The 27711-nt window shown below is 52.6% G+C and overlaps 1 protein-coding gene across 10 annotated transcripts in view; it reads right to left on the reverse strand.

Moving 5' to 3' along the window:
* The window catches only part of Tsc2 (TSC complex subunit 2), a 34819-nt gene that overhangs the window by 4940 nt on the left and 2168 nt on the right, over positions 1-27711 (reverse strand). Inside the window, exons 4-32 of one of the 10 annotated variants that reach the window (XM_076840380.2) lie at positions 25963-26073; positions 24807-24951; positions 23790-23907; positions 23255-23303; positions 22807-22932; positions 22397-22470; positions 20860-20986; positions 19774-19917; positions 18277-18414; positions 16993-17096; positions 16566-16647; positions 15229-15384; positions 14651-14767; positions 11536-11658; positions 10721-10827; positions 10376-10526; positions 9223-9345; positions 8581-8715; positions 7342-7531; positions 6448-6541; positions 6223-6325; positions 5898-5992; positions 4651-4779; positions 3164-3325; positions 2840-2992; positions 2639-2751; positions 2019-2231; positions 779-982; positions 59-127 (exon numbers count right to left, since the gene is read on the reverse strand). In XM_076840380.2, the coding sequence (XP_076696495.2) occupies positions 59-127; positions 779-982; positions 2019-2231; positions 2639-2751; positions 2840-2992; positions 3164-3325; positions 4651-4779; positions 5898-5992; positions 6223-6325; positions 6448-6541; positions 7342-7531; positions 8581-8715; positions 9223-9345; positions 10376-10526; positions 10721-10827; positions 11536-11658; positions 14651-14767; positions 15229-15384; positions 16566-16647; positions 16993-17096; positions 18277-18414; positions 19774-19917; positions 20860-20986; positions 22397-22470; positions 22807-22932; positions 23255-23303; positions 23790-23907; positions 24807-24951; positions 25963-26073 (3655 nt within the window). Of the gene's footprint in view, positions 1-58; positions 128-778; positions 983-2018; positions 2232-2638; positions 2752-2839; positions 2993-3163; positions 3329-4650; positions 4780-5891; positions 5993-6222; positions 6326-6447; positions 6542-7341; positions 7532-8580; positions 8716-9222; positions 9346-10375; positions 10527-10720; positions 10828-11535; positions 11659-14650; positions 14768-15228; positions 15385-16565; positions 16648-16992; positions 17097-18276; positions 18415-19773; positions 19918-20859; positions 20987-22396; positions 22471-22806; positions 22933-23254; positions 23304-23789; positions 23908-24806; positions 24952-25962; positions 26074-27711 lie in introns of all 10 variants that reach the window. The other 9 variants (XM_076840379.2, XM_076840386.2, XM_076840385.2 and 6 more) reach the window with 9 other exon arrangements.

A 27711-nucleotide genomic window follows, 5' to 3' on the forward strand; every position in this document is an offset into this window, starting at 1 on the left:
CTCTGCAGCAGACGGCGCTCTGCAGCAAACATCATTCCTTAAAGGGATGCGCGAATACCTGCCCAGGAAATGCTCCTGTGCAGCTGTCCTTGGCAGCTGGACTTGTACAGGGAGGAGAAAGAGGCCACTGCAAGGGAACCACGTGAGCGGCCACGTCAGCAGCAGAGATTACACACAGGCCGAGCAGAGAGGACAGGCATAGACCCCGAGCCTGGAGAGGAGAGAGGGGAGGGCCAGCGGCGGCCGGGGCCAGCGCACTCGGGCTCCCGGCTCTCCAGGCAGCTTGCAGGGACCTCTGGGTGGGCAGCGCTCCCCAACTTCTCCTGACAGCAGACATCCTTAGCCTCTAAGTACTATCTGTGGCCACATGAGGGAGGCCAGAGGGTGCAGCATAGAATGGGGCCAACAGGCCTGGAGCACACAGGCTGGCAGGCTCAGGCACCCCAACCCCAACCAAGCAAATGTGTGTTCGCCTGTGGTGTCTCCTGGAGCCCTGGTCCCCGGGCCTCCTATACAGGGTGCCAGCCAAGCTCCATTGAGCTCTACCCATTCCCAACACTGCCATCCCCAGCAGCACCTGAGCGGCAGACAGCAGGAATCAGTTTCTAAGAAACAGGGTCCCTTCAACAGATGGGAGCCTGCTCCCAACATCAGGGCCCAGAGCACCTGCAATACCCTGAAGATGCGCGAGTACAACAATATGGGGGGCCTCAGCAGAGGGAACCGCGTGCCCCAGTCAGGCAGTTCACGGCCTGCATGTAGCCCTGCCAGAGCTCACCTGTATTAGAGCGTGGGAGAGGAGGGGGCCTGGCCGTGCCAGCTGCCGGCACTGACAATGACTTGTACAGAGCCGTGTCACGGTGCTCCTTGAAGCGCTCAGCAGCCATGAGGGCGTTGGACAGCTCTTGCAGGGGCATGTTGTTGATGTCCGAGGAGAAGGGACTAAGTGGGTTCTCAAGGCTCATCAGCCAGCTGGTGTTCCCTGGGTAAGGCAGGGCAGCATCCCTCAAGTCTCAGACCAGCACTTCTCACTGGCCATCCCCTTGGGCAGCCTCCACGTGTGCCATCCCCAACGGCACATGCCTGTACTTAGGCTGTGGTCATGTCCTCCCTGCTGGACACCAAGCACTCTGCTACTCTAGGTCAATCTCAGGGACACTGCAGGGCAACTGGAGCCTGCCACAGCCTTGTAGGTCAGCACTGTATGTCCTCTTCTACCACCTCCTGGGCTCCAGGCCTCTGCTAAGCCCTTTTGGCTGAGATGCCTGTTATGGGAAGAGTTACATCCCTTCGGAATTCCACATCACACCCTAACCCACAGGACCTCAGAAGATGACTGCATGTGGAAACAGCATGTGTAAGGAGTGAGATCATGTGAGCGGGTCCTATTCCAGCTTCACTGGTATCCTCATAAGATTAGAGCCAGGCACGGTGGTGCACAACTGTAATCCCAGATGCTCCAGAAGCTGAGGCAGGAGGATTATGAGTTCAAAGTCAGGCTCAGCAACTCAGCGAGGCACTAACCAACTCAATAAGACCCTGCTTCTACGTAAAATATAAGAAAGGGCTAGGGATATGGCTCAATAGTTAAGCATCCCTGGGTTCAATCCCCAGTACCAAAAAAGAAAAAGATTAGGATATAGATGTGTAGAGAGATGACCATGTGAGGACACAGGGAGAAAGCAACATCTGTAAGTCCATGATGGAGGCCTCAGAAGGAGCCAGCTCGCTGGCTGAATTTCCAGCCTACAGACTAGAAAACAAACCTCTGCAGTGCAGGCTGCCTTGTTTGGTGCTTTGCCATGTCAGCCTGTGCAACCCAGAACAGGCCTGTTTGGACACACTGCCTCTGGAGACCCAGCTTCAGAATCTCTTAGCCCAGATGCCCTGGGCTTGCTGCTCTGTGTGGCCACAGCAATAGGGTAACCATCCCACTATGTGGGGATGGGGCCCCTTCCAAGGGGGACCCAAGGCTCAAAGTAGGCCTGATCAGAGTAGTCCACCTGGCCTCTCAGTACCTGTGGGCCTTCGGACCAAGATCTCGGCCCAGCCCTGGGTCAGCAGGGGTACATAGGCTGCCAGATTCGTCTTCTCTGGTGCTGGAACCTGGGCACCCACAGTGGCCTTCTCCGGCTTTGTAGCTGGTACATTCTGTGGTCCTGCAGAAGTGCAGCCTCCTGGGATATGGGAAGCTGGTGCATCCAGGGCAGCAACTCGAAGGCCATGTCCCCCTGCAGAGGACCAGGTGGGAGGGCTGGTGACTACCTGCCCAGTACAAATCCACTAGTGCAGAGCTAGAAGCTCCTCCCAGGGTCTGGTCAGACTGGAAGCACCAGGCCAATGTCTACAGGGGGCTGCAGTGGTAGCACTCAGCCCCAGGCCTGGCCCTCTAAGGTTGCTAACCTCAGTGGGCCCAGGTTAGCTGAAGGGGTCCCTGACATACCTGGACTACGGCCCATTCAAGTACAGCAGAAACAGCTCTGGGGTGAGCTAGGCAAGGCCCAGAGTTGCTCCAGGGCCATGCGAAACACTAGCACCATAAGCAAGCCCTTCAGCCACAAGGGCCTCACTTCATGACTATGCAGAGGGTGCTGCCCTCCCCATACAACAGCAACCAGGGAGGCAGCTGGGAACTCACCCGACATGGAGCGCACCCGATCCCGGGCCCCGCGAGACACCTGCTGCCCAGTCTGGGACTCCAGCTTAGCAGGCGCCTCTTTTGTCTGTCTCATGTGCAGGCCAGGGTTGGAGCTAGGGAAAGAAGTGTCCATGTACAGGGTAAACAAGGACTCCCCCAGGTCTCCAGGCTAGCAAGACATGGGGGAGAAGGAGCAGTCACCTTGACTCTGGGCTGGCCTGCAGATCCCCCGAGTCCAGGCCCAGCAATGAGCGGGTCCCAGCTCCCACACTGGTCGTCACTGTGACAAGCTTGTTCCCAACCAGCCAGGTTTTGGTCCTGCCGCCTGCCAGGAGAAATTCTCCCACTGGAGACCTGAAAGCAAAATAATGTCGCCTTCCAGCTGGCCTGGAGCGGGGCTCCCAGAGGTGCCTCAGGGCAAACCACTCCTGAAGGCCAGAGTGGCCCTGATGGCCTGCACAGCTGCACTTGTCATCATGGTGTGGCTTGAGGCTGTACCTCCCACCCCTGGAACCCAGGTCACACCTCTTAGGTACTGCCGTGAAGTTGGAGAACACGTATCGGGCCATCATATCCAGGCACGTTTCTGTGAGCTCCAGATGGAGATTTTTCAAGTTGTCATCAGCCTGAGCCATGGAGTTCTCGTCTGCTGAGCCCAGGCTGGCACTGGTGAGGGATGTCTGTATCCTGCTAGAAGAAGTCATGGCCAGGGTCAGAGTGCCAGGAACGGCCAAGACACCTACCACCAGGGGCAAAGCTCAATGCATGCATAGGCCAAAAGGGCCTCGCTCCAAAAGACCCCATCAGGACCAGGTGCAGCGGCCAGCTGAGCCGCAGCTTTGCAAACCATGTGGACCACATCATCCCAGGGAGGAGGGAAACACCTTGCAAGAAAGACCTGGGCCCTCTGGACAGAGCAGAAATTTGAGAGATTGGTGAGACAGGCATCCCCTCTGCCCGAGCACATAGGAGAGTTAGTCATGGTTGTAGCAGAACAGCTTAATCATGCAGAGTCAAAGACCATGGGGAACAGAGCAGGATTGCATTCTGCCCACACAGCCACTACTTCCATCTAGGATAAGGAGGGCTGGGCTCAGTGAGAGACAGGGCCAATCCAGCACTCCACACACCCCAGGGACCAGGGGAAGGGCTTATGTAGGTTTAGCTGTCACAAGTTTCACAGCCCTTAGCCACATTAAAGACTTGCTAAAAAAGAGCTGACAAGAGCCTCACAGAATGCCTCTCCATCTCCCAACTCCTGGCCAAATACCCAACAGAAGAGGCTGGTCTGTGGCTGGAGCCAAAGCAGGCATTAATAAGAAGCTAGGTCCCAGAGCCCAGGATGTTGAGGCCAGGAGGGGCTTCTAGGTGGACACAGGCATCCCCTCTGCTAAGTGCAGCCTGGGCCAGCAGGGTAACCACAGGTAGGCAGCTGCCTAGAACCAGTCTCTGAAAGCTTGTGCCTGCCCCTGGGTCTGGCCAGCAGAAATAATTGAGGCTACGCCTGGGGGCTGACTTGCCCTTCCCAAGCTGCCCACCACCCCTCCACCAAAGTCCCCAGTTCCCCTCCAGCTATCACAGAAAGTAGACCTTTCCCAGAAGGAAGTCCAAGAAGAAAAGTCTACTCTACGGACTGTGAAAAAGCCAAACTCAAAACTGAATGTCTCTATTGAACCTGCACAGGCCCTGCTTTAATTTGAAAAACCCCTTGCCCTCTGGGGACAAGCCTGTGGAGGCTACCACTGGCTGCCCAACTTTCTAGAGCAGCTGCCCTGGCCAGGGTGCCCAGACAGGCCTCTGAGGTTGCCATGCAGCGGCCCATGCTGTACAGGTCTCAGGAACAGAATGCAACCTTTCCACCCCTGGCCACCGGGATCCCTTGGGCCAGGGTCAGGCTTTCCTCTAGCCCTGGCCAGGCAACAAGGTCATGCAAGCAGCCCCATGCACCGCCACCCGGATGCTCACGGGCCAAGCTCCAGGTCTGTGCCCCCCTCCCGACACAGCCCCGCTACCTGCGGACCACATGATCAGACACACTGACGCTGCGGCACCGGAAGGCCTCGGCTGCAGGGCTCTCCTTGAGTTCTTTCACAGGTGGGGAGTTATTCGAGCCTTGTTTGGGGGCTCTGGCTATCCTCAAACTACCAGGTGAGGAAGGAAGCCCCAAGCCCCAGAGAGCCCAGCTCCCGGGAAGGGGAAAACAAGCCATTGGAGGGGTGAGGAGGAAAGGTCCCAGGCCACAGGGTCAAGATGGAGAGATCCCGCGAGATGAACAAAAGAACCATGCCAAAGGACAGTTAGCAGGGAAGAGACAGAAAACAAAACGCGTAAAAATACAACTCGTAAGGCGACTGAGAGCAGCAAGGTTTCACAATGATACCAAAACAAAGGACGTTGGATCGCCCGCACGGCAGGTTCCAGGCTGTGTTGACCAGGTGTCCCCACCCAGCTCTGGGATCCAGGAGGCACCAAGGCCACAATGGCCAGGCCCAGAGAGGAGACTCTGGCCACTGACAGTCAAACTCACACCCTTGCCCCAGCCCCAGCAGCCTGAGCAAGTGGCTTCTAAGTGTAAGTCGCACTGGAAAGTGTCGTATCCCACATAGGGAGAGCCAAGAAAGCCTGGGCAGGAAGTGAGGGCAGGCGAGGCAGCCATTCAGTAAGTGCAGACGAGAACACAGAGGCCTAGCACAGCTTTTTTGTCAGACTTGGCATAAGCGGTCGTGATGGTAGAGAGGAGCGTGCCCCCAGGTGAGCAAGCTCTGGAGGAAGAGAGCAGCCCTGGCTGCAGGCTGGGTTAACCAGAGGCCACAGGGCTGAGCCGGGGGTGTACAGGGTTCCCCTGCCCAGGCTGAGTCACAGCTGCCCTGACATGACCCTGGGCTTCTCTGATGAAGTGAGACCCAAATCTGGACACCTACAGCCAGCACCCCAATCCCCAACTCAGCAAATCCATCTATACTTGTGACCTAGGCAGGCCAAGATGGCAATCCCCAGGATCTAAAATGCCAAAGGCCATAGCAGGCCAGCCTGGTGAGTGTAAGGCATTAATGGTCCTTGTAGGCCCTGCCTAGTCTCTCAAATCCTGGGCATCTTGCCCCAGCAGACCCTATATGGTGGCACACCTTCAACCCCAGCTCCTACACCCACTTACTGGCCTAGAAGCAGCTGGTCAGCCCCAGCTAAATACACCGCAGTGGTCACAGGGATCCCACCCCGTCCAACACCAACACCAGGCACACCCATAGCACACCCAAACCTTTTGGGCCTCTCGTTGAGACTGGTGCTCCGTGCTCTGAAACTATCTTTCTCGGGGGTGTCATCAAAAGACAGGAGGACGTTAGAGCGCAGGCCCTGGAGTAGGACAGACTTAAGCTGTGAGGTGGTGTTATGGGAGGCCTGGGGCAAGCTACAGACTCAAAAGATGGTGGCAGCTCCACTGTCCTGTCCATATCTGGGTGGGTAGTGAGCCAGGCTCAGCAGAATGAACCCCTCCTCCTTCTCCCCTGCCAATGTCCCTGCTCTACCACAGATGAAGTGGATCCTGGCACTAATAGACAAAGGCCCCTACTCCATGGGCTGACCTTAGTGATGTAAGGGACAAAATCCTTCCGGAAGGGCAGGCGACACCTAATGAACCACATGGCAATAACATGATGGGCCAGGCACACGATGTACTGGTTGAACCTGAGGCAAGAAGAAAGGGTCAGCCCTGGTACTCCCTGCGGTGGCTGAGGGCAGCAGCCAGGTGGAAGCAGAGGAGCCAAGGCCTCGGCAAGGAGCGGGAGGGCCTGGGAGCCAGCACTTACTTGGAGGGGTTAGTGTACGGCAGGGAGATGGCAAACACACTTGCATACTGCTCTGCAGCAAAGTTTCTGTAGAGATGGGGCAGCCTGGCCAGAGCTGCGATGTAAGGACCACCGTGAGGGGAGCCCAGGCCAGCCTACAGGTAGACCATGGCCACTGGCAGTATCACTAGGGTCTTGAGCTTTATCTCTAAAAGCCAGGATAGCCATTCTGATCCAAGACAGGGAAGGCCAGGGCCACCTGAACATGATCTTCCTGATGCTGGCCTGGGCTCTCCTTTCCAACCCAGCAAACTACAGTCCTCAGGCCAAACCTGGCTTACAGTCTGCACCCATATGACCCACAAGCTAAGAACAGTCTTTATGTTTTCACAGGGTAGGAAACAAAATAAAATAAAAAGAATACACTAGAAAGCCCCTATGTGGTCCAAGAGGTCTTCTCTTTGGTCCTACACTCTGTTCTGATTCCCCAACATCTAAGGCCTGCTATTGGCCAGATACATACAAGGTGGCAGGAAGGGGCAGACAAGGCACCCTGAACTCCCGGGAGTCATCATCTAACAGTGGAGTGGACAAAGCGGGGTGATGTGGCAACACCCAGTTGTGGTATGTACTCTGACGGACAGAGGCTGTCAAGGGAATCTCCTGTTGGGGAGATTTTTCCAATGATGTCAAGGGAGGAAAGAAACAGCCTCTCCAAGGCCACTTAGGCAGCTGGCAGGATGTGCCATGGCCAGGTTCCCAAGGCAGGCCAGCCTGTGCACAGGGGGACAGGGACTGGGAGGGGTCAGCATCAGGCACTACAGTAGGCACAACCCAAACCGAGGGTCCACCCTGCATGCTTGCCCACATGTGCACTGAGCACATGGGTTCACAGCTGGGGCCGCACACACTCACTGGACAGGAACTCCAGGAGCGGCACAGCCATGCTGGCCGTGGCAGAGATGTGTGTCAGCTTCACCACCAGGACAGGCAGCGCCTTGATGATGATGTCGGGCATCTCCACGCTGCAGATGGCTAGGGCCACCACACACTGGCTGGCACAGCGGTAGATGAGGCCTTGCTCCAGGCAGTAAACCATCTCACGCTACGGGAAGCAAGACGCCTCAGGCCCTGCCCACAGGGACGGAGGCCTGTCCATCCTGTCCATCCCCAGGCCTCATCTCTTTGGCCAGTTCTGGGAGGCTCCAAAGGGGTTGGGGGCAAAACTCAATATGGTCCCCAAATGACTGTGACAGAGCCAGCCACCAGCCGAGCAGACCCAGGCAGCCTGCACAAGTGGGCTGCTCCAATCAGGTCCTTCCTGACCCCACTCCACTGTCCAGCAGGATCTGGCTCCCCAACCCATCCTGAAACCAGGACATGCTATGCCCAAAGCCCCTTTGGTTTTGGTCCCCCTGACAGGCTGGCCATGCTGCCAAGGGGAGGTGCTGTTTGACGCAGTGAGGCTACCAGCTACCTTCTGGGGTAATGCCAGAATGGCAGGCAGCCACACAGAAGGGGCAGAGCACACCCTGGGACAGGTCTGCCAAGCTCAGCCTGAGGAAAGGAGAATGCAGTGCGAGCTCCCAATAGCATCACAGGAAAAATCTGGGGTCTGGGGAGGCAGGCCTGAGCCTGAGGTGAAGGTGCAAGGACCTCGAGTGGGCTCTTGACCTCTCCAGTGTTTCCATTTCCTGAGACAGTGGGTGATGGCAGCAGCACAGGCCAGAAGAGCGCTGTGTGTGCTTTCTGCACTGACTGTAGGTACAGAGGGAGCTGAAGCTCTGGGCCCCAGCCTGCCCTTCCCACTGTTCAAAATAGGCCTAGTCATCCTTCCCAAAGTCACAGCAGGGACAGGCCAGGGAATGCTTCTGGAAGGGAGAGAGGCTACTGGGGAGAGGAGGCCAGACAGGCATACCCAAGGGCCACATTAAAGCCCAGACCCCCCAGAGAGTTCAGAAACGCCAGGGATTCAGACACCTGTAGTTTCAGGTTGGCCAGCAGACAGGGACAAATGGCCAAAGTGGGAAACAGAGCCAGCTCACCTGGCTCTGGCCTAGCAGCCAGTCCATGAAGGAGGCAGTGTATCTCTTTGGCTCAGGACAGGATCTCAAGTCCCAGACACCATCGTACTCCTCCCCCACCATCCCTCACCTGCTTGGCTTTGTCTAAGTAGCTGTGATAAGAGACCAGAGCTGTCAGCACCGGGACCACCGCCAAGTGGAGGTCGGTTCTGGAGAAGCCTTCGGGGGTGCCTCGGAGCCGCTCGAGGGTCTTTGGACCTGAGAGCTAATGACCAAGACAACCTACCATGAACCCCCTGCCCAGTGGCCAGATCTCCTAGTGGGGCAGAGGGTGCTGGGGAGCCCAGCAGAGCCTGGGCCAATAGTTGCTTTCTTCTTGGCAGGGTCTGCCTTTTCAGAGAAGCAGGTAAGGACCTGCTTGTGACATGAGAGAGGCAGAAGCTGACCCAAAAGTCACGGGAAGAGGGGAGAAGGGACAAATACTCAGAAACATGTCCTTAATCAGGGACCTCTGATGCCCCATAAACTGGGAGTAGAACGGGTCCCCTGCACTCCCACAGTCCCACAGGCCCCAGGCATAGTGTGCACTGCACACAAGGGCCCCAGGCCTGAGGAGACCAAGGTCTGCCTGGTAGGCTGTGGATGGCATGAACTCCTGCCAGAGGCTTGCTGTCCTGTAAAGGAGACTGGACTGTGGCCCCCACCTCACCATACCAGGTCCACTGTGTGTGACGTAGGAGGGGTCAGCACAGGACCTGCTGGGTGGGATTACCATGGAGCAGAGGGCAGACGACAGTTGGTCGACACTGCATGGGGAGGTGAAGATGAGGACCTTGTAGCGCAGCGACTCAGGCAGCTTGCTGAGGACTAGCTTCAACACCTTCCAGTCGGTCTCCTAGAGGGAGAGGCAGGGTCAGGGAGAGGGTAGGGCTTTATGGACACTGGAGACAGAAGATGAAAGGTCAGTGCTTGAGGCTACTTGCATCTGGGACAGTACACTCTCTCAGCACACAGGGACTTGGCAAGCCTTGGCCTCTGCCCCTGAGACCCCAGTGGCTGTCAGCCTGCTCTGTAGCGGCTGCCCTCCAGAGACCAGGTAAGCAGAGCCCAGCAGGGAGCCAGCAGCTCCTCCCTCCTTAGCCAACCTCAGGACTTCCACATCTCTGCTCTATTCTCCCCACATCTGCCCAACATGGCCCAGGTACCACTTGCCTACAGCACTGTACCCAGGGCCTCAAGAGTGCGCACCCTGAGCACCAGCTGAACTTCCCTAACAATGAAGGTGTGGCAGAAGAGAAACTACGATGACAGCTGACCGGGAAAGCAGCAAGTCCACAGGCCACGATCCCTGGCACACAACCAGCATCAACCCAAGGCCAGGGCAACAAGAGGACATAAGCTGCAGCCTCCAGCCTAACCTCCTTGAGGAAGCAGCCACTACCCAGAGCCAAGTCCAAGCAGAGTGCTGAAAACTCTTGGGAAGTCTCTTATAGGACCTCACTGCCAACACCTATACCCCAGGTCCACCCCTCTCTCCAGCCCCTGCCAATCTATACCCTACTATCCATCCCCTTACTAGCCTTTTGACATCCCATCTCTGCATCTTGGTCCAGCACAACCTGCTACCCAGAACCACACCTACCTGCTTCCAAGCCCTGCTTACTCATGCCACTAGAACCTTCCTCACCTTTCAAGACTGGCCTCAGCCTGCCAGGCAAATGCTCCCCGACACAACTGCACCCTCCTCCCTGTAAGGAGCATGCAGATCTATAGTTACAGTGCTGTGCCTACCCATCCAAAACCTGGACACACGCAAAGCTCCCAAGGTCTCCCAAGTATGTTGACTCCAAGAATCTGGAGCCCTCAGAGCAACTCCTCTAGCAGCTCAGTTGAACCAACAGAGCTTGAAGCTGGGCCCCTCTCACCTGCTTCAAACACTGCAGCAGGACACGGAAGAGCAGGGAGTAGGGCAGGTGGCCAAGCCGCACGGTAGGGCCAGAGGGGACAGTCCCAGGTGGCCCTGTGGGAGGTGAAAGGGGGCCGCTGGCCTTCTTCTCAGAGCCCCACTCTGGCTCCCTGCACAAGCAATTGGGACAAGCAACTGAGGTCATACCCTGCCATACAGGTTAGAACAGACAGTCCCCCCGACCCAACCCACCACTACAACCCCTTCTGGGATGGTCCCTCAGACACACACCCATTCTTGACAGACAGCACAAGCTCCCCTCCAACCCAATGATTCTGACACCCTCCAGGACATGGGCACATACGCGCAGTCACAGAGGCAGTAGGGGCTGAACCGCACAACCCCATCCTTGCTGGGCAACCCGAGGCGGTGCAGCGAATCAGCCCGCAGTAGAAGCAGGAAGTCGAAGGCCTGCCAGGGAGTGAACCACACCTCTGCCTCAGCCAGAAGTCCAGTGCCAGGGCAGATATGCTTCCCTCTGACCCGGCAACCCATGGACCCTGAGCCTGAACTCTTGTTAGAGCCCCTGGAGCAAACATCCCCACAGCAGATGGGGCCACCTGGGGTAGTGACCTGCATCCCCAAATGCCATAAATTCTGCTCAGGGTCTTGTTGCTTCCCCCATAAAACGACATGGGGCCACCCTCTCCAGCAGATGCTCTTGGAGGGGTCAGGGCTTCCATCTCAGTGACCTCCGTTCATCCTGGTGTGACATCCAGAGAGCGAAGTCAGAGCAGCTCGACTAGCCCAGCCCTCTCCTGAACCTCCCTCTGTCCAGCCCATGCCCTATATTGCAGGCCACTGACAGATCTTGTAGCCCCAGGAACATCAGGGCCACATGCAACCCAGGAAGTTAGGGTGCTTCTTTTTCTCTGCCATCCTCCCAGGGTACCACCTGATTCAGAGTGATAAACCACAGAAACACAGGCACTACAAAGAAAGGGCAGAGAATCATGGGGAGGCTGTGGCCACAGTGGGTGCCAAGATGAGAAGAGCCTGCAGAGGGTCCCTCCTGGGGCCACCTGCCATCTCTCCAGCCCACAGGCACCATATTTGCTGAGTCTGAGTCAGCTTTCTGGGCCTCTGGGTAATCAATCACCCACACCAGCCTGGCTGTACCTGTAGCCGGATGCTACTGGCAATGGGCAGGGAGTAGCCATGCTTGTAGTGGAGCTGGATGTGGCTGACAAGCATCTCATACACACGCATGGCATGGCTGGCAGGCAAGGTATACAGCTTGGTCTGTGGAGAGAAGGTACCAATCACCACAAGGGTAAGAGCATGCCAGGAAGATGCACCCCAGTGAGGTAGATGACCTCTCTGCAGGCTGAAGGCAGCATCTGCCATGCTTTCCAAAAATGCCCCTCACCACCACCATCACCATACGAGAGGTCGTCTCTCCACACAACCAAGTCTGTGTCATCAGCAGAGAACTGGTTGGTAATTTAGGAAAACCTGTCCAATAGGATACCATGCAGCTTCAACTAAACCCCTTCCCTGTGTGCCAAAGAGAGAATCCAGACATTGCAAGGTAAAGCCAGACTAATGAAGGTAGACCCATGAGAGGTGTATGTGCTGCAGGACTATCCCTAAGTGCTGGGCCCATCATCCCACAGGAACACAAGCAATTGAGACCCTGAGCTCTCCCTGACAGGTGACAGGCGAGGCCAGGGCAAGAGCCCTCGGTGCTGCCAGCAGCATGGGGTGGCAAGGCTGGGCCAAAGGCTGCAGGTGCACAAGCACCTAAGGGGCCTTTGTGATCTCTGAGCCTTGGAGGTAAGCAGCAGTTGCCTGGAAACCATCACTGCAGTTCTGTGTGTGTGTGTGTGTGTGTGTGTGTGTTGCTAGGCATTGAACCTGGGGTCCTGTGCTTGGGAGGCAAGCACTCCACCAGCTGAGAGTTCTATCAGCTGGGCTCTACCCCTAGCCCTATCACTGTAGTTCTTTAAAAGATGACTCACACTCCACAGCTCCTTCCCACAGAACACACAAAGACTTGTCCCCACTTCGAGCAACTGATACAAAAACACCCGAGCCATGCCAGGAGGGACATGGGGTCTCAGCCAAGCCCTTTGGGTAGAAGGTGGAGTCTCCCTTCACTGAGGTTTTTAATTATTTTTTTAAAAAGAAATGAAAACAGGGCTGGGGTTGTGGCTTAGCAGTAGAGTGCTCACCTAGCATGTGCGAGGCCCTGGGTATGACCCTCAGCACCACATAAGAAAATAAATAAAATAAAGGTATTGTGTCTAACTACAACTGAAAAATAAATATTAAAAAAAAAAAAAAAAAAAAAAAGCGGGCTGGGGATGTGGCTCAGGCGGTAGCGTGCTCGCCTGGAATGCGTGCGGCCCGGGTTCGATCCTCAGCACCACATACAAACAAAGATGTTGTGCCCGCCGAGAACTAAAAAATAAATATTAAAAAAAATTCTCTCTCTCTTTAAAAAAAATATTTAAAAAAAAAAAAAAAAAAAAAAAGAAAGAAAGAAAAGCAGTCTGGCAGTTTGCCTCAACCAGGAAACAGCTCAGGCCTGAAGCCAGGTGTTGGGCCTTAGGGCAATTCCCAAGGGAGGGCAAGGGAATACTTTGCCTTCCCTCTGCAGGTCAGAGGCTTCCAGCTCATCCAGGCCATGAGGCCATCACTCCCCTTCCCAATAGGTCAGGCAGCACATAGCATGGGCCCACATGGATGAGATCCTAAGAGGAGCTAACTAGATGATACCAGACACTGCTTTAAAGTTGCATGCCAGAAAATAAAAGTCCACTACACCAAGCACTGCAGGAACCTAACTGACTGCCAGCACCTTATGAACTAGAAAATTTTCAGCTAACAGATTCAAATATTGTACCTTATGAAATAATGACACTGGCAAAGATACTAGTGACATTGTAGGGACTTGAAAATCACTAATCAAGGTGCAGTAGCCAGAAAAGCCTGAAAGCTGTCCTACCTAGGCAATGGCAGTCTGGGGACATTTGGGGAACCTGAGGTGATATGTAAGGACAAGAGGGGATATGTAGGGAAATGAGAGGAAAAATGGGGTGAGGGGACATGAGGGTATGGCAGGGGACATGTGGGGATGAGAGTTGTGTAGAGACATGAGAGGCCACGGCCCCAGAGATGCTCAGGAGCCTGTGGGGTGCAGGAGCACCTGAGCACCATGCCCAGGGACAGAAGTGGCATGAGGAAATCAGGTGATCTGCCTAATGTGGCACCTGCACCCAGAAAGCATAGAACTCTCACGTGTCAGTCATAGGAAGACAAATGGCACTGTTAAAAAATGGACAGGGCTGGGGTTGTGGCTCAGTGGTACGGCACTCGTCTTGCACATGCAGGACCTTGGGTTCGATCCTCAGCACCACATTAAAATAAATAAGTGAAATAAAGGTTAAAAAAAAAAATGGACAAAGAGGAGCTGGGGATACAGCTCAGTTGGTAGTGTGCTTGCCTTGCATGCCCAAGGGCCTAGATTCAATCCCCACCACCAAAAAAAAAAAAAAAAAAAGGCTCACAACAGACATTTCTCTAAAAAAGAAACTAGCCAATAACCATACAAAAAAAGATGATAAATGTCATTAGCTTTCAGGGAAAAATAAAACCATAGTGAGACACCACTTCACACTACCTAGGACGGCCACAAAGAAACAGATCCACTTATGTGAAATGCACAGAACAGGCAAATCCATGGGAGACAGAAAGTGGGGGCTACAGGAGGAATGGCAACTAACAGGTAATAGGGATGGGGTTTCTTCAGAGGTGAAGGACACACTCTAAAATTGTGACGATGACTGCCCAGTTCTGTGGATATGGGAAAAACCATTCAACTATTCCCTATAAACAAGTTCTATACCATGTAGAAGTAACATTGTAGGGACCTGAAAATCACTCCCAAGAAAACAATCCTGCCAATCAAAACAGCTGGTTTCTTCTCAGCTGCTGTGGCAGGAACAAGGGCAAGCATTTGGACAAGGACAGGAGGTGGTTCTGCCCAGACTGTGGCAGTTCCACACAGACTAGATAGTACACAGTACAAACAACACAGAACTCACCCCTACCTCACCCCTGCAGCCTCTTGTCCAGTCAGGACCTTATGCCTGCTGTAACCACCATACCTCTGTGACCCTGGGAGGTCAGATCTCCTGGGAAACACACCTCTAAAGAACAGTCTCCAACTATAATGGATAAGAGCTGATTGTGACACTCTCCTGGAAGAGGCCACTAGCAGAGCACCCACCTGAAGAATGACCAGAAGCCCCAGGACTGCAGTCTTCACATCCTCCAGAGAGGCTGAGTAGGCAGCCACATCCCTTTCTTCCAGCTCAGGAGGCAGGGAAAGGGGGCGGGCCATCACCTTTAGAGAGATCAGGACTGTGAGTCCCAGCTCATGGCTCCCTGAAGCAGTCGCCATCAGATCTAGCACTTTCTACCATGAACAACTTCTCAGGACAGATGCACTCTATACAACCCAGGTGACCACTCAGATCATAAGGCACTTCCAAACTAATAGGAAAGGCCACAGTCCCATACCATGCTCTTGGGCTCTGCGTGAGACCTCATTCACCCAGCCCGGCTCCCCAGAAGCCACAAGGCAGCCCTATCCATGGCCCTGGGCAGGAGACCTGCCAATCAGTAGGCAGCACAGTATGACCTGCTGATACCACCCATGTGTGCTGTGAGGAACACCCTGCCTACAAGAGATGGCCACCAATCACAATGCATAGGAGAAAGGGTCCAGGGGATGCCTCTGCCTACAGGGATTTGCAATAAAGGGGTACCCCTGGCACCTAGTCCAGGACCCCAAGCAGCTCTCACTTTTTCGATGATATCCAGCAGGCTGTTGAAGTGGTGGGTGTGGCAGCCTTCCGCCAGGTCCACCAGCAATTGGGTAGCCAGCTTTCGGACTTGGTGATCTTTATCCTCAGGGATGTGGGAAAGTTGGGAGATGACCACCGAGTTAATCAGCTCCTCCTACACCAGGCACAGAGGGAACAAGTGAACCTCTGGCCCTGCAAGCAGTGCATTCCAAGGTACTGCAGCATAAGTGCTGTGCATTCCAAGGCACTGCAGCAGAGCTCACTGGGATGTCGTCAGGGCCTCCAGATTCCGCTCCCAGGGGACTGCCCAGCCCCTCAGCTCAGAGGGGTTGCCTCTTGTCATTCTATGTCAGGATACCACCTTTAGCATGCATGAGGTACTGAGTTCAATCCTCACACACAAAAAATATGTCCTTTGTGGAAGGCCACATGTAAGTTGTGAGTAGGGAAACCTTGACTTACTGTGCTACTGTAGGGGGCAGTGTGACAAGAGCCTTCAGAAATACAGGTAAAATATGCTACTGGAGGTGGTGCATATCGAGGCTCAGGAGGCTGAGGCGGGAGGATCACAAATTCAAAACCAACCTCTCAGCACCTTAGCGAGGCCCTTAGCACCTTAGCAAGGCCCTCAGCAACTTAAGAGAATTGTCTCAAAATAAAAAAAGATTCTGCTAAGAGGGACTTGAGAACCCAGAGATGCTTCCTGGAAGAGGGAACATGGAGCTCTGCTTCAGGGGCAGGTGGGGCTACAAGGCAGAGAGATAGCAGGGGCAGTCCAGAGCAAAGAAAAGTGGAAAAGGGAGGATAGGCAGGCCGGGGAAGACCATGTGAGCCACATAGAGGGAGGGCGGCCTCAGCCTGGAGCGCATCTGCAAGAAAGCACATGCTGGCATGTGCTGATGTTCCAGGTAGGGTGCCACCACCAATATCAATAAGATTGAATGGAGGGCAGGCACAAAAGGAGAGCCCCAGCAGGGCTCAGAACAGACTGGCAAGCAGGCTGAGAGATGAGTGGTGGAAGTGAATACAAAAACAAAAAGAAAACATTCCACACGAGAGTTCTGAACTCAGACCAGAACTCTTTGAAGGCTTCTGAGATCTGAGTTGATATCCAGACAGGAAACCCCCTCAAGGTCTGTGCTCTCCAGCCACTCCACAGGCTCTGGACTCAGCACAGGCCTGGCTGGGACCCACAGGTGAATGAACGAATGCCAGAATTAGGGAGCAACAGCAGCTGAAAGCCTGCCACAGAGGGGATCAGAGGCCAGGAAGTCCCAGGAGACCTTGGGGCCAGTCTCAGAGGCCCCCAGGTCTCAGACTGCAGCCTCCACACACCTCATAGAACTGCCTGTTGATAAGCAGCACAAAGGACAGCACGTCCAGCACCTTGATGCGCACAGCACTGCGGGGCTCGTTCCTGCAGAAGGAGAAAGGGCTTGGGGACTGGCCAGGAGCACTGGGCCCATCCCTTCAAGATGGGCACGCAGACCCAGCTTTGGACTCTCTCTACAAAACCCAGGTTCAATAACATCCAGACCGAGACCCAGGAAAGGGACAAAGAGGGTTCTGCCTCTAGACCACCACATGGAGGCCTCACTAGAGGACCCTGTGAAACCAACCTTTTCCACTCATCGAGAACCACTGCTTTCAAGAACCAGAAAGGAAAGCTCTGACCTCCCAGGGGTCTAAGACCCCGGCCCTGCAGGCACAGGAATAGTGATACAGAGTCAGGCCCCAGGAAGGGCCACGGAGACGCTACTACCTGAAGAACCTCTCCATCAGCAGCTGCAGATTCTGGATCCAGCCATCCTTTGCTGGGTGGATGGACTGAGCTCGATAGGATATCAGGTTTAAGAGGGAGGACTCCTGTCAAAAGACAAAGCCAGTGTCAAAGAGCCATTCTGCCCTACAAAGGATCTATCAGCCTGCCACCAGGCTGCTGGCCCAGAAGAACCAAGTCAGTTCAGGAAAGACCAGCCACTCACAGCCCAGGTGAGGGAACCACACAGGACAAAAACCTCCTGGTAGCAGGAAACTCCTGTCAAAACCCACAGAAAGACCTGGCAACAGTAAACGATAGGTTTGATGATGTAGTATTTTGGAAAAAGGGTTGAATAGTCCTGTCAGGCTCTGACATGGAATGCTTTTGTTGCAAATGTTCATTCTCTCATTTAGCATATGGTACACAGCAACTGATTTATTTCATTGTTTGTTAACACTTTTAATTTTGTAAATAAAAAACCAAAAGCGGTGCTGAGTCTGGGGCTCAGTGGTAGAGCGCCTGCCTCACATATGTGAGGCACTGGGTTCGATTCTCAGTACCACTTAAAAATAAAAAGATTGTGTTCATCTACTACTAAAAGAATATTTAAGAAATATATAACATACATACATAGGCATTTATAGGTATGTGTGTGTGTATGTATACAGAGAAAGGGGGAGAGAGGTGAACCATAGACAAACTCTTAAATATACCATACTATGGTTTTAATGTGAAATTCTCTAACAATAATACTGGATATTTTTTCATACTTACTTGCCACTTGATTATTCTCTTCAATGAAATAGCTGTTTATGTGTTTTGTTAATTTTAAAATGCATTATTTACTGATTGTTGAGTTTTCCAGCCTTTCTATGTTTTATAAACGAGTACGTGTATTGCAAATTGTGTATTGCAAAAGTTTTCCACAGTGTATGAATTGCTCCTTTATAAATGATGCTTATAAATGTTGACTAAAAAATAAAATAAATAACTTTTTAAAAAGGAAAAAAAAAAAAAAAGACCTGACAACAAGCTGTTCTGGCAAAACGACTGCCTTCTGGGAGCAACCGTCCTCCACACAGATGGGGGAAACTAATGGCCAGGCGAACATTGAGCTCTTTAACAGGCCCATGCTTGCTCCACTTTTTGACACCGGGCAGGTTCCTTGCTCGGGCACAGATCCCAGGAAAGCAGAAGCCCTTGAAACTCGGGAAATTCAGTGTGACACCTCTGCCCGACAGCACTCTTGCCTGAACCCCTGTAGGCCCCAAGGGGGTGTCTTACGGGCCTCTGGTCTGCACAGCTCTCCACCAGCTGGAAGTATCTCTCCTGTGAGCCATGGAACTCATTCTGGTCACACAGCTCCTCCACAGTGGTCAGCAGGTCATGGACGATGGTGCTGAGCTCTGGGCTCTCCAAGCTCTGCAATATCAAAGTACCATCACAGACTGACTTCTGCTGCCCTCAGGACGTGCCCTTGGAGTCCTCAGCTCCAGAAGAGCTACATCCAGACCCTCCCAACCTCACTGGGACATGGTCAGCCACTGCTCCTGCCTGTTCCCTACCCCCAGGGGAATCCTGGCTGGACTCACACAGCCTGGCCTAGGAGAAGAGCAGGCAGGAGGTGAGAGCAGCTACAACTTCCCACACACCTCTCCCAGGCTCTAGCACCTTCTTTTTTGTGCATGTGCTGGAGAGTGAACACTGAACTCAGAGGCACTTACCACTGAGCTACATCCTCAACTTTTTTTTTTTTAAGAGAGAGAGAGAGAGAGAGAGAGAGACTTTTTTTTTAATATTTATTTTTTAGTTTTCGGCGGACACAACATCTTTATTTGTAGGTGGTGCTGAGGATTGAACCCAGTGCCGCATGCATGCCAGGCGAGCGCGCTACCGCTTGAGCCACATCCCCAGCCCAAAATAGTTAATACTCAACTCTTATTTTTTTAAATATTTTTTAGTTGTCAATGGATCTTTATTTATTTATATGCTGTACAGAGAATCAAACCCAGTGCCTCATACATACTAGGCAAGTGCTATACCACTGAGCCACAGACCCAGGCAATTCAACCCTTATTTTTAAGACAGGATCTTACTAAGTTGCTGAGGCTGATCTTGAATTTGCAATCCTCCCGCCTCATCCTCCCAAGTCTCTGGGATTATAATTATGTACCAGGCTGGCTCCAGTACTGCCTGAAGCCCCAAGGGATGTGTCCTCTGTGCACCACCCCAGGCTGAAATGCCACCTGGCAGTGATTCACCAGCAAAGACTCGACTGAGACTCGACTCAGGCCCAGCCAAGCCCCATCCCTCCTTCCACTGCTCCAGGCCTGGGAGAAGGCCCATCCTAGTTGCTGGCCTCATCTCCCATGGACCCTGTATGCAGCAGCACTTGTGTGGCCCTGCTGTGCTCCTTAGCACCAAAGTCAGCATGCTTACTAATGCTATCCTTCAAATTCATACCACAGGAATGGCCAATATCCAGAACCTCTGAGACCCACCTCCAGCCCACTCAGGCCATAGAAACAAGCTGCCTTCTTAGTCAGCACCATTAGCCCACCCGCTGCACATTCCTGTCTGGGGCCAGAAAGGCAGAACAAATCTGGAAAAACAAGACCTCACTTCACTGAAAGACAGGTTGAAACCACCAGCATACACAGCCAAAGCAGGCTCTGAGACTCCAGAGAGGGGCCAAACACATAGGACATCATCCTCTGGGTGACAAGCCTGCCCCTCTAGGGTCTTAGTCCTCTTTGGCCCTTAGCTTCACTCGTGTCTTACCTGGAGCTGCTGAAGCAGCCGCTCGATGATGTTCAGCAGGATGTCCCACGTCACAGCCTGGAGCTCCTTTCTGTACTTCTTGATAAGTCTGGTTACGGACAGCACGATCTCATAGGACACCAGCTCATTGGGACAGGTCATGGCCTGGAATGTGGGGCCAGGGAAGCATGCAAGGTTAGCTGCTTCTCATTGCATGGGAAGCACTGACCTGTGTCATCCTTGGAGCTGAGTCTAAGACACCTGGGTGTCTCGCCATGCAGTCACAATCAGAGCAGCAAGTGAGGATCCCAAAAGGACATTCGTTTTGCTAACACTGCTACAATACAGTCGGGACCCAAACAGGGCCCTGAAGCCCCTGCCTTCAAAGAGCCTGACTTGGACAGTAACTTTGAATTTGGGGTCCTGGTGTACTGGCATGACAGAAACTGAGAGCTACTACCTCAGTTCCAGTGCAAATGATGAGGAAAGAACATACCCTGCACCGCTGCCACCAACAGAAGCAGGCAAAGCAGAAAGTCTGAAGATATGAGATCAGGAGATTCTTTGTAACCAGAGGAGATGCAGCTTATTTGAGACAGGCTCTAGATAAGTTGCCAGGCTGGCTTCAAACTTGTAAGACTTCTACCTCTGCTTCCCAAGTGGCTGGGATTACAGGCTGCACCTGGCTATGATGCAGAGCAACATTGCACTATGATATTTGGATCATGTAATTGCTCCAGTTCACCAGGGAGTCATGAGAATTAAAAGCTAACACAAACAGGAAGTGCTGTGAATGATTATGTCAACAGCATCACCCAGAGAGAAGGTAATATTACCACCTTGACAAAACAGAACTGTCACTGGCAAGAGGATTGCTATCCTAGGGGCAACACTGATCAGTTCCAGTATTAATTTACAGGAGATGAAATTCATCAGAGAGAATGTTTGCTTGAGATCAAAACCTTTGAACGGCCCTAAATCTCATACCCAGGTGAAAAGCAAGTAACTGGATGTGTCCCTCACCCCAGCCCCAGCCAGATACATGGGTAGGCCTGACAGGAGTGTGCCCACTCTTGCCAGCTCACTGTAGCACAGAAACCCCATTACCTCATAAAAAGATGGCAACACAGATGTTGGGGAATTCTTGAGAGAATAGAGTCGGTGGGCTCCCCAGAGAGCCATGCCTACAAAGAACACAGCTCCTCGCAGCAGTGGGGCATCTTCCATATAGGCTCTGAAAGCATTCCCCAGAAACACAGATGTGAGCAGGGTCCCTGCCTGGTGGGAGGCCTTGGGGGACCTGGGCTCTGGCAAGGTCCCCAGCCATCCTTGCCCTTCAGCTGGGGAAGGGCCAGAAAATGGGCAGGGAACACAGGCCAGCAGCAACTATAACTCTTTCATGACTCCTTCAACAGCCAAGTACTGCTGATCACGCCGCGGGCCATTGGTCATGTCATGTACAGGGACACAGGGTGAGAGAAGCTCATGACACCCACAGTCTAGTGGGAGACAGAGACCAAAGAATCACACACATGCAAAGCAAAGTACTATACAGCAAAAGCTACTCAGGGAAACCAGAAAGCTGATGACTGCACCGGCAAAGGCGGGAGGAGACAAGGGGAGGCCCGGGCCAACCAGGACCTTGCTCCACAAGGAGAAGAGCTATCCTGGGAGCGCTGCAGTCTCAGGCAAAAGGTGACAGTGAAATCTATTAGAAAAAGGTCTCTCAGGCCCCAGAACCAACCCTCCGCCCCCAACTTGAAGAGAATTGTTATAGTGCTTTTTTTAAAAAAAAATATTTATTATTTAGTTGTGGTTGGACACAATACCTTCATTTTATTAATTTATTTTTATGTGGTGCTGAGGATCGAACCCAGGGCCTTGCACGTGCTAGGCAAGCGCTCTATGGCTGAGCTACAACCCCCGCCCATTATAGTGCTTTTTGACAGATGGTGCATAAATTCCAAAACCAGGGAAACCCAAATGCATGAACATTTTCTGTCCTGCAGTTCCAAGTACCCAAGTGGATCCATGTTAGGGCACAAGACACAAGAAATTCTGTCTTCCTCCTTGAGCTCTGGCTAATGACAGCTATAACATTATTGAGAAGAAAAGCAAATCCACATTTCCTGATAGAACTGCTTGCTGAATCATTATTATTTCCAAACACTTAAACCTTGTTTTCCATGGGAAAAAAAAAAGAAAAAGGTCTCTCAGCTCCATGTGAAGAATGTACTTCAGAAAGCAAGATGGACATAAGGGAACAGATGAGGAGGGAGCTCTGGTGGGAGTGGGAGCCCAGTGGGCAGCACTCAACATGAACTACCTCAAGGGAGCAGAAGCAGCAGGACTGTGATGTTTGGCTGTAGGGACGAGGGAGATGTCAGGTTAACACACCAAGTGTAATCTTGTAACAGGGTAAGGGAGTGAGTCACAATGGAGACAGGTAGGTAGAGGCAGAGGCTTTTGAGTTCAATTACAAACTTTCTGGTTTGTCCAACAGGAGAGAATGTGAGAACACGCACCATGTGCCTGGCTTGAGTGAAAGCTCCTGCAACAGCCACCCAAAAGAACCAGAAAAGCCCCAACTTTGTCTATGCCACAAGTGTCAGCACACCCTTTGCCCAGGCCTGCCCACACTTGCCTGTCTTCCATGATGCGGCACATGTTGTAGATGGCACTATGGCCCAGGTGGGTGCCCAGGAGGTTACGCATCAGCTAGGGAAAAACATACATCAGAGGATTCGCAGGTATGTGCCCCAGCCCTGACAGGGGAGCCCCCAGCCCTCTGCTTGCCCTGAGCAGCCAGGGCTCTGTAGGCAGCTTACTCTCATAAACAGAGGTAGGAGCCCCATTGAAATACCACCTGAAGCCTGGCTTCAGCTCAACTGCCTGGAAAATGCCACTGAACTGCTCTTAATGGGCCACCACTGTATCACCCTGAAAATAGGTGTCATTCACTGCAAACAAAATGGTCTGCCTTGTCATGACATGTCCTGGGACTGGGACCTTGTCTGAGAAGGATCTTCCAGGACCATGGTTTCAGAACCCCACCTTCCAACAAGGCTCACAGAGCTCCTTGACGTTGATAGTACGACAAAGAGTGACGATGAACAGGGGGAGGCTTTCAGCCGGCAGGCAGTTATAGCAGACCACAGCGTCCAGCACCTGCAGGGAGACCTACAGGAGGGAAAAGGGGTCACACCAGTGCCCCCCAATGCCCACACTCTGCCCCACTGCCCTAAAAGCCTCCTCAGAGTCATACTGCAAGCAAGTGTGCATCCAGGAGGCACTCCTGTTACTGTGGGCCATCGACACCACCTACCCTGATCTGAGCTATGACTCTACAACAGATGCCATCCACTGTCCTGACTGCAGCTCAAAGTGATCAAGCCACCAGGAGCCACACAGACAGAGTGACACATAGGGTTTGACCCCAGAGTCTTAGCCCCCCAAAAAGGAGGGTACAATGAACAGTTCCCTGGGGAAGGGAGTCACTGACCTCTATGTCCACAGAGGACACAGTCCGGATGCAGAGCAGACAGATCATGCTGTGGAAGAAGTGCCAAAGTCAGTTCAGAGTACATTTCCAGAAGGCCAAATGCCTGCTTTCATTTTTTGGCCACTCTGAGATACTGGGTTTGTAAGCAGCTCATACTCCCTTAGAATGCCTGCTCTGTGCGAGCCCCATGCCCTGTGCTGAGTATTCATACGAATGAGACAAAGCCATGTCCTTGTGGACACCAAAGATGTTCTGAAAAACTAACAACAAAAGGAGAATAACCAAAGCACAGGAACAGTGTGAGAAGACAGGTCGACGTCCTGCTTCTCCATTTGTTCAGTGGCTTCCTCCCCTTGACTCACCCTGCAGAGCCAGACTGGAGCCAAAGGAGTGGGACCAAGTGCAGAATGACACTTAAGCTCTTCTCTTTTCATTTTTACTTGGAGCTAGTGACCAAACCCAGAGCCCTGTGCATACTACACAAATGCCCTACCACTGGACTTCAACCCAGACCTCATTTAAACTCTTTGCTTACTGAACCATTGATGCAATATACTCATCGAGGTAACAGCTGTTAAATTTGACCAAGTTCACAAGCACCAGAAGGAATTCTGAGGTCAAGCCAACATCCATCCACTGCAGGACAAACTCCGCTAGGAGAGAAGAGGAAGAGAGTAGTTTGTGGAGAAGCCAAGGACATAGTTCCTCCTCATTTCCCTCTCAGGAAAATGAGTTTGAATCCCATTACTGCTGGGCAGCACACTATCAGTCCCCTTGCAGTGACAGGCAGACCTCCTTACAAGGCCTAAGAAGGCTCTGTTGGGCCTCAGCAAGCCAGCTGTGCATGGACAGATTCACCAGCTCCCAGGCTGCCTTGGAGCTAGGCAGCAGTGCCCAACCTCACTTTAGGGGGCATAAACAACACAGGGCACATGTTCAGGAGGCGGGTACCTGGGCATCCCCCAGTCCCACCAAGTGTCTCTGGAAGGAGACACATGCACACGCCAGCCATTTTTCCTGGAAACATGTCAGCACCTGTTCTGGAGGCAGACCAGCCACTGAGGCCCATTTCTGGGCATCAGAACAACGAATTTCCCACTCTGTTCTCTTCTCCCCACAATGGGGACATAAAGTCTGACCAAAACCTCTACTGACAGAGTGACAGGAGGAAGTGGGCAAGGACAGTGGGAGGTAAACCAGTGGTGGTGAAAACCCAAGCCAGGCTTGAGAGTGAGCAAGAAACAGGACCTTGGTGCTCTGGGTGAGACCAGGTTGGCAGCACTCTCTCCTAATTACAGACATGGCCTACCACCTGCCAGCTTTGAAGAAACCTTCTGAGCCCCCACTTCCCAAAGGCTTCAAGTCAGCAGGTCTGGAGTGCAGCCCAGGAGTCTACATGTCCAAAAAGTTCCCCTGGAGACCCCAGACCCAGGTGAGCCCCCTGGAACCATCTCATAGAACTACAGCATGCCTCCTGGCCCAGATCCCTTCTCATCCCAGGTTAGATTTAATCACAAGGTCAGAGAACCCTTACACCCAGTGTGGCACCCACCCAATTCTTCTTCCAAGTAGGTGATGTGTTTCCCATTGTCCGTGAGGGCCTTGAAAACTTCCAGCCTTTCATGGAGGTCTTCATTGGAGGGATAATCCTTGATGACCTTAAAGAAGAGGGCTCTGAGGACCCCCAAACGGTCACCCTAAAGACAAAAACATGAGGTCAGCAGAGCTCTGCCAGGGCCTCCCACACAGCTACCAAGAAGCCAAGAAATACAGCAGACACCAATATTGTGGGCCTGATCTGTGCTCCTTCCCCCAGGAACACCTCAAGAGATGGGCTAGCAATATCAGTGGGCTCCAGGCAGCAAACCAGATGCACTGGTAGGCAGCTGACTAGTGTGTGGCGCCTCCCTACTGCATCAGGCTCTGGATACTGCAAACACACAGCAAGGACAACAAAGCTCCTGCCCTCACCCAGCTCATGGTCCGGGATAGATATGTGTGCGTTCACACTGTAAGGACAAAGGCACTACAGTCTCAGAGGATGTGCAGCCAGAGTAGAGGTGCCTCTTTGAGCAGTCAAGTCACGAAGGAAGAGAGCAATCACTAGATAGCAAAATGACTGGATGCCCAAGGGCCAGCCAAGAACCGCACAGCTAAGCACCATGAGCAGGGAGAATGGCCCTTGCCAGGGGACTGGGGGGCAGAAGCAAAATAACACTGGCTGTGCCAATTACTGCTCCTAACAGTCTACATGAACTGCTTTTTTTTTTTTTTTTTTTTAAATAGAGGGATCTTGAACCCAGGGATTTTTTTAACCACTGAACTACATTCCCAGCCCCCTTTTTTTGAGATAGGCTCTTAACAAATTTCTGAGGCTGGCCTCCAGTTTGCAATCTTCCTGTCTCAGCTTCCTATGTATACATAACTGTGTCCAGATGAACTGCTCTGTTTCATCCCCAGAACATCCAAAGGAAGGCATAGCCACCATCTCCACTCAACATGTCAAGTGGAGGCTTAGGTGGCTCCCGCAATTGGCAAGGTTCACAGACATCAGTGGTGACACTGGGATGCCCACATGTACAGTCTAGCCCCAGAACCCCTGCTAATCCCCAGACCCCATACCTCGTGTTCCTGCCAAAGACAGGAGCCCAAACATCAGGCAGCCTGATGAAATCCCCCATACAAGCCAGTCCAGCACTGCCCTTTACCTGCCCCTGCACAATGGCCTTCAGCAGAGCCAGCACCGCGTGTCGAGCCTCTGGTGGCCGCTCTGGCTGCAGCAGGTCCGCAACAGTCTTCCAGAGTGCTTCCACTGCATGCTGCCACCAGCAAAAAGGGGACAGTGGTAATGGTATGATCTTCAAGAACCTAGCCCTCAATGCAAGAACAGCACCGTGCAAAGGACAAAGCAGAACAACAGCCTCCTGATTCAGAACCAGCTCCTCAACAGCCCACATCCTATGTATCTCCTGCAGTCTATGAGTACCCCAGGCCTCAGAGACACTTCACACTCAAGCAGGTCCCTCTAAGAGACCCCAGATTGCAGGCTGGTGAAAGGAGGGCAGCAAGCAGGCTAGGAAAAGTCCTGACTTCCCCAAGACCCACAGGGAGACTCTTGTAGAATTGCTCAGTCTGGAGGGCTATCACCAGAAGTTTCAAATCCAGAAGAACAAGGTGTGCCCTAGGCCTGTGCCTGACCCAGAAACTCTGCCCCATGGCTTTCTTCCATATGAACCCACCACTGGTGGTCCATTCAGCAACATACCCTTCCCTTGCCCTGCTGCCCACTGGAGCTGCTAAGGAAGAACTCCATGTGGCTTCCTGAAGTCTACTCCTCACTGACTTCCACCACCATGGGGAATTCACTCCTGTCCCTAGAGTTGCCCAGATTTAGCCTCTGCCTGCAAGCTCAAGCTAGCTCAAATGTTACCTTTCCTTCCCATGTGAACCATGTCTCTACTCCCTTCACCAGAGTTTTCAGACCACTCACTCACTTTCTTGGGCTTTCTCCCTTTAAGTGGGGAGCTAAAACATCTCTTAAGATTTTTTGTTTTTTCACAGTACAAGGGATTGAACCCAGGGCCTTGTACATGCTAGGAAAGTGCTCTGCCACTAGGCCACATCTCAACCCTTTCTTAGATGCTTTGTGACAAATATCTCAACCAACTCAGGATATACTGAGACCCTCACTGCATATGTCACATTCACAATACTCCTAACAATGTAACCTGAGCTGCAACACAGTCACTGAGCCTGTGGATCATCCCAGCCTCTTAGGCTTATACACATGATGTTCCATACTCCCAGGGGCAACTTTCTGAACAAGGATGCCTGCTTTTTACATTGATACTTGGTGATGTGCAGCTTACATGTCTCAGATAAACTGCTGAAGATGTAGCTGTCACTTCCCTCTACAAATGAGTCCCTAAGTCACACACAAACAATGGGCAAAGTGTGCTCTACAACTACCCTGATCCCCAGAATGACAACCACCCACTCTGTCCACGGCAACAGAAGAGCCTGGAAATGTCTGTCCAAAATAAAGCTGGCTATGTTAGTTCTGTGCAGCTGCCTGTTGCCACCAACCAGTCACCTCTCCCAAGCAGGTTCCAAGCCAGGGTGCCTTAACATGTCCTCTGTGAACCCACAGTTTTCCCAGCATTCCTTCACCTTCCCCTCTTCTGAGTGTTACCCAAGAGAATGAGCAGGCACACATTTACATTAAAAAAGGAAAAGCCTATTCCCTTTGCCTCCCATCATGATGAGTCTCTCAGGGTTATACTCAGGACATTTCCAAAAGCTCAGCTCTATCACTCAACTGCAAGTTAAGTTTCCCTAAAATAGTGAAAATCCTACCATCACAAAGCTAGCTATCAACCATGCTCCTAGTAAAAGAAAATTCAAGGCTTCAAAATGGTCAACATGCATCTCTTCAGTCCCACAACTGAAACAAACTT

Source organism: Callospermophilus lateralis, chromosome 19, assembly GCF_048772815.1.
Source record: "Callospermophilus lateralis isolate mCalLat2 chromosome 19, mCalLat2.hap1, whole genome shotgun sequence".
Taxonomy (NCBI): Eukaryota; Metazoa; Chordata; class Mammalia; order Rodentia; family Sciuridae; genus Callospermophilus; species Callospermophilus lateralis.